This window comes from Pithys albifrons, chromosome 2, assembly GCF_047495875.1.
Source record: "Pithys albifrons albifrons isolate INPA30051 chromosome 2, PitAlb_v1, whole genome shotgun sequence".
NCBI lineage: Eukaryota > Metazoa > Chordata > Aves > Passeriformes > Thamnophilidae > Pithys > Pithys albifrons.
In genome coordinates this window covers 54,761,451-54,771,962 of record NC_092459.1, presented here as the reverse complement: position 1 = coordinate 54,771,962, position 10,512 = coordinate 54,761,451, and the positions used below count along the sequence as shown (strand labels likewise).

The 10,512-nt window shown below is 37.9% G+C and overlaps 1 protein-coding gene across 1 annotated transcript in view; it reads right to left on the bottom strand.

Moving 5' to 3' along the window:
* LAMA2 (laminin subunit alpha 2) overlaps positions 1-10,512 on the bottom strand; it is a 369,190-nt gene that overhangs the window by 125,516 nt on the left and 233,162 nt on the right. The window contains exons 20-21 of the mRNA XM_071549053.1: positions 6,237-6,343; positions 1,435-1,615 (exon numbers count right to left, since the gene is read on the bottom strand). Coding sequence (XP_071405154.1) covers positions 1,435-1,615; positions 6,237-6,343 — 288 coding nt within the window. The remainder of the gene's footprint in view (positions 1-1,434; positions 1,616-6,236; positions 6,344-10,512) is intronic.

Sequence of the window (10,512 nt, the reverse complement as noted above, 5' to 3'; positions counted from 1 at the left end):
ATTTACTCTGTCATTTCAAAGTTTGCCAAGAGAGAAATTATAATTTTAATGTGAAATCTAATAGCCCTCTGATATTCCTCCCCAACTGTATGAATTAACAACATCCATTTATTTTTCACAGTAGTGATGCACTTTTAAACTGTGAAATGTGAGAGTAAGATGCTAATCATAAAGATAAACTATAGTATTTTTCCCTTATATGTGTTAAAGGTTTTAGGACTGCAGTTATCATTCGCATTTTATTTCAAGCTCTTCATCTGTGAGCCTGGGAACCAATCTTTCCCTTTTCCAAGGTGCCAATGTGTTTGCACTTTTCAAGGCTGTAAATGTTTTCTGAACATGAGAGACAATACCATAGAGGAATGTTTTCAAACATAACCTCTAATCAGGCCTGTCTCAAGGTTTACCCACACTACAGGTAAAATTGAATTTTGCTCCACCAATGGTTGTCTTGATTTTCCTTTCATTAAAAAAGGGAGTTAAAAAAGGCAGGGAGGTAGTCTTGCTGCTTCTGCTGCTATTCTGAATAGGAAAGCAGGAAGAACAGATTACCAGACTAGGTGATTTCTGCTTTTGGAAAGAATACAGTTTATGCCTGAAGAATAATAGCAGCATTCTGGGATCCCAGCAGTCAGTCACACTAGAAAACTAGCTATGTCTCCGGTGATCACACTTAAGTGTGTCTGAGACTTTAAGAATACAGTTCTACAGCCAAGATGGATATTGCCCTGTGAAGAAACCTATCGATAAGGTTCTTTTTGATATAGCAATCTGTAATACTTCAGGGATAGGAAGCATCCATTTCAGTCTTTGACCTAATGTCCAAAAGGACAAAAATAAATGTAAAGAAGTGGCTGGATATATTTATGTCCAATGCTAGAGTTTCAGCATCTAAAAAAGCAGACTTTTCGTATGTTTACAGAAGGAACACAGCAGATAGATTTACCTGAAGATATTGTTGTATGCAAAAAGTATACAGGTAAGCAAGAAACTAAATATTACTGTATAGAAAAGGATTGCATTAATAAAAAAGGTTTGGGATAAAACTAGAAGCAAAGGAGCTTTGTGTTTTTGTTTTTCTCTTCAAGCTGATGTGATTTGGCAAGAACTTTAATCAGACTTCTATGATACCCTTAATGTAAGTCAATTATAGGAACTTCATAGAGTTTGGCAGACAGTACTTGGAGTAAAAGACATTCCTGTTCCTTCTAAACATAGTAGATAAGCCATAAACTGATCCTAAAATGGCAGAAATTGCTCAGGTCTTTTGTTCTTGCCAGTGACTATCCTTGCCAACTGACTGATTTACAAGGCTGTCTATGAACATACCTAGCTGTCAGGGAAATCTGTTAGGCAATCCAAAACCAGCCAAACTAGAATCTTAGGAATAAACAAACAAACAAATCCGCACTTGCGTGCAAAAAATTTACATACGAGTACAGCCTCCCTCTTCAAAGTTGTAAAATCCATGTGCACAGCGGTCACACTTCTTTCCTGTCACTCCAGGCTGGCAATAACACTGTCCATCTCCATCACAGTCAAAGGACTTGGAACCGAAAGAGTTGCAGTTGCAGGGAACGCATCCTCTTGAAGACTGTAAGCCAAATGTTCCAGGCTGTCAAAGAGAGGGTAAGAGCAGTTAGTACATGGAATGATTACCAGGAGAAAATAGGAAGAGCCGAGACTGTAGGGAGATCGTTGCACTTCCTCACTGAAATTGAACTATAGCGATAAAACCATGGAACAAGGGCACTAAATGCTCTACAGAGCCGAGAAAGAATAAAGATTTTAGAATGTTAGTGGATGTTATAATGAACATTCTGTAATATAACGCATTTCTTCCGAGGCTGTGTTTCCGTAAGTACAATTCTCACATAGAATGGAATGTATGTCAGCACCATATACCCACTCTATGCCTGGTTGTAAGAATTTGTCAGGCAGAGTTTTTTGCTAGAAGAAGAGTGAATTCAAATTCTCAGCTATGAATGGAGATTGGTTCAACTGGAAAGCCTCCAAACAACTAGATTTTATCTTCTCTTGGCAGGGGCAAAGTCTACACAGTATTCTGTAACTCGAGGGCATTTCTTTTAAATGATACGCAGGAATAACTTCACAAGAACATAGGTATAATGTATTTGAGTACAATCAAAAATTAATGGGAATTATCTATTTTTAAGATAAAAACTCTGTCTTTGGATCAGGCCTTTGTTTCTCTTCTATTTTCTTTCTTTACTTTCTTTTTTGCAATGATTAATATAAAGTTTCTATAGAACCAGTGTAGATATTATCAACTACAGTAATAAATTTACTCCTTAACTTCACTAGTGGAATGCAAAAAGTATACTTGTAAAGAGGAGAAGACACACACTCATTTGTTTACTGTAATCTGGAGTTCTGCACAAAGCTTTCAACAACAGACCTCATGGGTTTCACTGCACCAGCCAACAGAGGCTCGTAGGAACAAACCACACTTGATATTCATATTCTAAACTCAAGTCTTGAGCTAGAGTGCTTTAAAATGGGAGTACTTCTCTACATTTTTTCAAGCACTACGATTTTCAAAGAATCCTGAAATCCAAATAATATTAATTACTTCACTTGAAATTGATATTACAACATTTCATAATAAAATCTATCAGAGACTTTGATGGAAAAACAAAAAGTTAAAAATGAGATATTAAAACGATCACTGCTAATGAATATAAATGGAACAAAGTGGAAAAATATGTACTTTACAATGTACTACTGTACTGTCTGTGATCCAGGCATGATATGTTAGATTTTTATCTACTATAAATCAGTAGATTTCTCAAATCAGTGGAGCTGGACTGGCTTTGACTAGAGAAGTGATTGTCTCTCTGTACTCAGCACTGGTGAGGCTGCACCTTGGATATTGTCTCCAGTTCTGGGCCCCTCATTACCAGAAAGAAATTGGAGTGCTGGAGCTTGTCCGGAGAAGGGTAACAGAGATGGTGAAGCGTCTAGAGAGTAAATTATATTAGGAGCAGCTGAGGGAGCTGGGGTTATTTAGTTCCAAGAAAAGGATGCTTGGGGATGACCTCATCACACTTCACAACTCCCTGAAAGGAGGTTGTAGCCAGGTGGGGCCAGCCTCTTCTTCCAGGCAACCAGTGACAGAACAAGTGGACACAGCCTCAAGCAGTGCCAGAGGAGCTTCAGGCTGGACATCAGGAACAATTTCTTCACTGAAAAACTGGTCAGACATTGGAACAGGCTGTCCAGGGAGGTGTTTTCACCATACCAGAGGTGTTGAAGAAATGACTTGACATGGCACTTGGTTGACAAGGTGGCAATCAGAGGTTGGACTTGATAATCTTGGACGTATTTCTCAACCTTAATGATTTATATGGATTTGTCCCAGAGGAGAACCCCTAATCTCTTGTATTGGTGAATTCCCAGAAGCTTCAGAAGCTTTTGAGGAAGAAGTCCTGAAATCTGATCTCTGAGGTTAATACCAAAGTTCCACACCTACACAGAGAATCTGCTGGCAGGTATCAGAATACATGACCACATCTAAGGTCAGAAGTTGCCCTGAAGAACCTAAGAAAATGCTTGAATAAATAGGTAATAAAGAATTATACTGACTTCCATTTTCAGATTCTACATTGAAACATTTTGCCAATTTCTGCATGATAAAACACAGTGTTATCAGCAAGAAAGAAATATTCAAACTCACATAATTAACTCCAAGGTTCAATTACATATATGCCCATCTCTAGAGATTTCTTTCACACGGGAAGAAACACACAGAAATGTGAATATGGAAAATCTCAGGACAGACATTCAGATTAATGCAGTGAACTAACCAATGCACAGCATGCATCTTAGTTCTCAAAATAAAGTTTGATAAGATCTAATAAATTCTGTTTATGAGGGTGAAAGTCAGAAAAAGTCTGATACTAGCACTGCACACTCCATTAAGATAGAAACGATCACTAGCAAGCTGGGTTGCATTCTGTGAGGAGATCTGCACAAGGACATTCTGACCAGTGATGCAAACCTCAAGATGACTCCCAAGTTAAATTCTCAGCAAATCTTATTTACACAGAAATTCTAAGAATCACATTTACTGAATAAGAGATAAAATCATGGATCAAGATGAGGAAATACAATGAATTTTCAGAATATGTTCTTATATTGTGTCCCCATCAGTGTATGTTGAGTGTTTGTGTGGGCAACAAAGTAACCTCATGCATGTCTAATGGGTAAAAGCTCATTTCTCTAGGGGAATCCATATGAATGAATACAGCATGGGGCCTGGAGTCTGGTGGAGGAGAAAAAAACACTGCCAGGTATTTTTCGGACAGAATGTAGTAAGTGTGGAGGTTTGGCATTGCAGGGAGAGAAAAAAACAACATTCCTAAAACACTGCTCTGTTAGAAGCAGTTGCATCATAATTACTTCATTTTAGGAAATAAGTTGGTATGTGATAAGCTCCTGTAATTTGGGGCATTACATTCAAATAACTGGCACTGCACTGAGGTAAAAATGGCTCAGATAAATGGCCACATTCACTAATGAGAACTTTTAACACCAGTATTTTAAAATTAGATCGTAACTCTTTGGCTCTGGGGCTGATCCTTCTTGCAAACTCCTAAAGCTATTGATTCTTGAATTGTTGGAAAAGGAAGTCTTACACTGCCAAACCCAAGAAGATCCCACTGATTCCATTGATTTATGTACATCTCCCATGCATTTTATGCATACTGCTGCTAATGGTGCTGTTCTGAGATTTATTCTGGTATTTGACTTATCACCAGTATCACTACTGGCACAATAAGAAGCCCTAGGATTGGAGAAGCATCCTAAAAGTCTGCCCATCTTCTGAGACTCTTTATTTCTCAAGAATTTCTTATGTTGTAGCACTTGTATTTAAAATAAAATAAAAAACCATGCTGCTTGAGCTCCAAACACAAGCAAATACAGACGTCAGCCCATGCAATGCACACAGTTTCTCATTTACCAGAGTCCCAGACCGGTAAGCACCTCGTGGGCACCCACTGGCACTGGTGGCACCCCATCTCCGAGGGGGTAGTCGAATCTGCTGACTGCTTCCTGCATTTTCCTGCAATTTAGGCACCTGTCTGCTGATTTCACAGCGTCTGCCCATGAATCCTGATTTGCAGATACATCTTCCCAACATATCACATTGCAGTGACAAGGATCCTAAAGCACTGCAGCCACAGGGTATACAAAACAGCTTTTCTGGGGCCCAGAAGTAGCTAGGCTTTAAGAATGAAAAGTAAACACTGTTAGAAAGTAAAGATATGGAAACTACACGACATAATAGAGTATAGGAATAAAGACAGGAGTAAACATATTAGTAAACAAAGATCAATTCCAATTAACTGCCAGTATTGTATTAACAAGCCTGAACTATTTGCTGGGTACATTATGCAATCTGAAAATTCCATTGATACCAGCAAGTTTTCTTTGAAAAGACTCTATAAATACTGTTGAAAATTGAGTGTGAGCAAACAGCTTGAGAAATTACATAATTTTAAAGGGTGGAAACGATCCCTTTGATTCCTGCAGAATTATTTATATGCTTTAATATACACACAGGTGGAGGTATTCTGAGGACACAGGCTTAACCTGTGAACCCTTACACTGAGCTAGAGAAACATGCAGCCAGCTAAAACATACTCCTTAGCTGCCTGAAGACAGTTCTGTGAAAGTTTATGAAACAATTTCTGCAGTGATTTATGAGACAGGAAAACACAAAGTGAAAGCAAGAGACACTTTCACCAAAAAATAATACATTGTTTGGACAATACAAGAAGAAACTCTACAAGCAGAACATTCACAGCAGAAATAAACTAGCACCCTACTCTTTTTTTTAATGAGATGCTATCAGACATTTTACAACTTTCTTCACAGAGAGATTACTCCCCAAAGCTGCAATACTTTTAACTAAGTTATTTATAGAAAACATAGAAAATGTAACGTGTATACAACATGTATACAAATATACTGATACATACAGTGAGGCTTAAAATAGATTAATTAAGTGTAAACCCATGTTCTGTGTTTTGTTCTAGAAAACATTTAAAAACCAACGATTTTACCATTCTCTACTGAAGAAAAATCCATATATGTTCCTTTAAGTGAAAAACGAACAACAACAACAAAAAACCCTATCCAAAACCAAATGCTATTTAGTTAAGACAAACAGGGACAAAAGCTGAAAGGAAATACCACTTCTCGTCACTCACTTTGCAGACATCACACCGGCGCCCAATTACGTTGGCTTTACACTTGCACTGGCCTGTCCGAGAGTCACAGAGCTCCGAGAAGGAGGCATTGACATGACAATGACAGGCTGCAAAGGAAGAAGAAGGAGATGTTAATGTGTTTCCTGAAGCTAAATCCAGTAGCTAAATGTTTACATTGCAGATTTTGCCCCTCTGAGAAACACCCAGTCTGAGGAAACCAGGAAGGAGTCATTCCCATACACTGACAACACATGTTAACCTATCCACATTAATATGGCATTTTGTTGCAAATTATTGCAGTCAGAAATTTTGCCTCAAGTTCATTAAGAACTTGTTTTAAATATTCCTTTCAGATCAGCAGGATGTTTAGAGCAAAAAAACCCAGAACGATGCAGGCAGGGTGTGTACAGAATGTAGCTATGGCCAGTGGGAGGGGGTTCCTGCTACACATGCTGGTTCTGCTGCCCAGGAGTCCACTCCTTATTAATGTGGTCATGAGGAAATATTGGCAGGCTGAGGACCCAGAGCAAGGCTGACTCCAGGGGTGAGTCTTATAAGGGCAGTAATGCTCTCATCTGCAAGGCAGCACTCTAGAGTGCAGCTGAAAAAGAGATCAAGGATTATCTGCTACCATGACTCTCCAGGATTTCTGTCTCATCAACAGCATCACAGTTCCCAGAGGAAATGTAACCCAACTGACCAGCCTAGCTCATCACAATGCTCTCTTAAGGATTTAAAAAGACAATGAAAATGCTGTTTCTTGAGGAAAATGGCTCCTAAGTTGTTATGTTTTAGGAGAAAAGAAATTTTGGGGAAGATTTATCACTCTTTATGTTCTTCAACCACAGCCCTTTTGACATGGAGAGATAAGGAAAAAATCCCTTTAGCACTCACAGTAGAGAAGAGGGATGTGATTGATGTCACAGGGACTATAACCATGCAGTCACTGGTTCTATCAGCATGAGTTGGTTCTTGCACATCCCTTTTCTTTCCCTCAGATGGGAATGAATTCACATCTCTACATCGATTATCAATCTACTCTGTAAATTTGGTTTCCAGTCCACACTTTGCCTTCCTGCATATGTTGTTTCTTTCCTCAATCTGACAGCTTCATTTTAGGAAACACTTGAGTTCCAGCTGTGAACACATGGTGGTCACATACTTTCATGTCAGAAGGTGCCATGTGAAAGAACACAGTCATATTTTTCCTATATAGAGATTATTACTACAGGACCTCCCTCATTACTTCATTGGACTTGGTAATTTACAGTTTCCAATTATAAATTGAAAGGACTGGTGGGGTTTTTATTTTTCTCTCCTCACTTTTGAGGTACTCAGCACAGGTTGCTTCTTTTAAATGAAAGCAACTATAACTCACCATTCTGTTCATGGCATTTTCTCAAATATTTGTAAAAGTTCTGGAGTAAGTAACAAAAATATGTTGGTTCTGCTGCTAATATCAGTCTTGTAACACCTTCAGAGGTTTTCATCTCTTTCTGTTTTGTAATATATTTTTTAAAAGCAAACATTTAAAAACACTTCTGATGTAATTAACATCACTTATCTTTTCCTTTCACTCTCAGTTTTCAACACTAAAAAAATCCATAATTTATCTTTCATCCTGTACACAGCACTCTTTACTATGGTATTTATGTTTTAAAACTGCTGACACTCCAAACTGTACACAGTGATGAGTATCACTGTACATATATGTTTGAGTATCTTTCTAATCAAAATGGTCAGTGGGAAAAGATGATGCAAAAGCTCAGACCCAACAAACCACAATCCTCAATGCAAATTAATAGCATTTCACCAACATTTTTATACAGACCTAAAAAAAAAGTCAGTCTGATTTTAATTATTTTGCTTACCAGGCATATGAAACACAAGAATCAGAAATAAAATTTACATTGATTTCATAAACAGATGAATTTGTCCTATTTATATGACATACTAAGACAAACAGCACACCACGGTGTTTTAACTCACTCACAGATGACTAAGTGGAATGCAGTGATAAGGGAGAACTTAGAATATCAAGACTTTGACTGTTTTTCTTGGCTCTGGCAGTACATACATACAGAAGAAACAAAGTCAGGGCTATTTGTCTAATAAACTTACTCAATCTGATAAATTGCATTTATCTCACCTAAAGCCTTCTCATTAATTCACATCTCCTGGGAAAATTAGCTCTTGCCCAAACCTCCAAACGGTTGTTTTAAGACAATATAGCCTGTCAGAGAACTTTGTCTTACTTTCTTCCAAAATGACACTGGTCAAGACCCTTCATACTCTCTAGATTTGTGTAAGTATTCATGAGCATGTATTTATGATCAACCTACACACTTATTCTCCTCCAAAAGTAGTACCTATGCAGTGGAACATAGGCACACTTGAATATTTGCTTTAATTCATCTCATGACACTGAGATCTAATACCATCAGCACAACCTCCAGGTATTTGCTTCAGCACACTGTGCTGTTTCACTCCAATAAACAACCTACTAGAACCAAATCAAGTTTGCCAAGGACATTTGTTCACTGTTCTTAGATTTATGATTTTGTATAGATACACCAAAAAATTCAGGGATGCTGTGAGGATATAAAGCTGTATTGTCATTTGAAATGGTTAATACACACAACAGTGCTGCACTGAGAAAGAGCAAGAAACATTTCAAACAATAATTTGAAAGCAAATTCATGCTTTGCAATACTCTTGGATTTGGCTTTTTAATAAGGAACAAAATGGAAAACAACAAAGTAAAGGCACAGTTCCTCTGATATTGTAGCTGCAGGGCAAATTTCATGGAAGTCTGCAAAGGAAATAAAAAAATCATATGCAAAAAAGAAAGAGCACATGAAAGACGGAGGAGATGAACACAAGGTAACAGCAAGCATAAGGCTATGAATACATTAGGGGGCTCTCCTTGTCAGTGATACTAACAACAAAAGCAAAGCTTGGAATTCAATGTAAAATATGTATTTATTTTTAATACTTTTGTTTTAATTGTGTGTTTTCTGAATGCTCTTCATATTAAATTTCTTTCTCATGGAGCTGCCACTATGGTCAAAGCAACAATTCTATTGATGCCTCAGGAATGATGACAAGGTTCTGGAAGCTATGATTTTGAAATACAATTCTTTTTAAATCACTTTACACACTTAACATTTTAACTTATACAACAACATTCACCACAACCTGTTAACTCGTGCAGAGAATATATGTGATTGTCCAAATTTTTGCCAGCATTGCATAAGGTACAGAAAGCATTTTCACAGGTGTGTCTTCATAGTTATCTATGATTTTGCATACATGAGTATTTATTAGCCTTAATTGAGAAACTAGGTGGTGTTCTGCATCTTGTTGTGTCCCACACACTCTTAGGTGGTCCAACACAACCTAGTATTTTCACTTTCACACTGCAAGTCCAAGTCCTGGAAATGGATGCTACTGGCTCACAGCCCCATGCTTGCAACACATCCTGCAGACATGGTCTCCATGTTCCTAAGCAGACAGCAGCTAGACAATGCTCTAGCTCTTTTACTTGCATAATTTTATCCTGCTATAACACTCAGTGGAGTTAATCTGAGCTTATTCCAAAGAATCAAAAAGAATTAAATCCTTGTGACAGTGAAATAAAATAACCCTCTCTTTGAGGGCAGTTTTTAACCTGTTTTATTCCATTTCTCAGAATAGGATGGAAGGGTATATGAAGAATGTTTTTACGTTAATAAGCACTTGTTCTGCATTCTGAATTGTGCCAGTAATGGCTCAGAGAGAGCCACTGCCTCCTACAGGAGCAAAAACTCCTATTCCAACCAAATCTTCCATCTCCTCTCAATAATTTTTTGTAATCACTATGTGCAAGTATGAGCTGGGGCTCATACTTAAACAATATGCCACCACTCAGAAGTGGTAGCTTGCTGCAGCGCCAGGTATCTTCCTCCAGAGCACTTTAGAAAATTGGTCTGGAGACTTTAGATTCTGCTTTACAGGTGGGAGAACCTTGCCCTATAAACAGCAGCAGCAGTTTCCAACTCTTACTGAGATCATGTAGGTGGGAAGGAGGACACAAGTGCTGCCACAGCTGGACCCTACAGTAAAAGAAACATCACTGTTTTCATCACCAGTCTCACTAGTTAACAGGATTTCTCTGCATATAGCAGTTTTAGTGAATAGTTTTCATTTATTTGTATTTATTTTTGTAGATTTGACATTTAGTATAACCTTTTGCATACATGCAGTGCTCCACTCTCCCTGTTTTTTTCCATGTCTA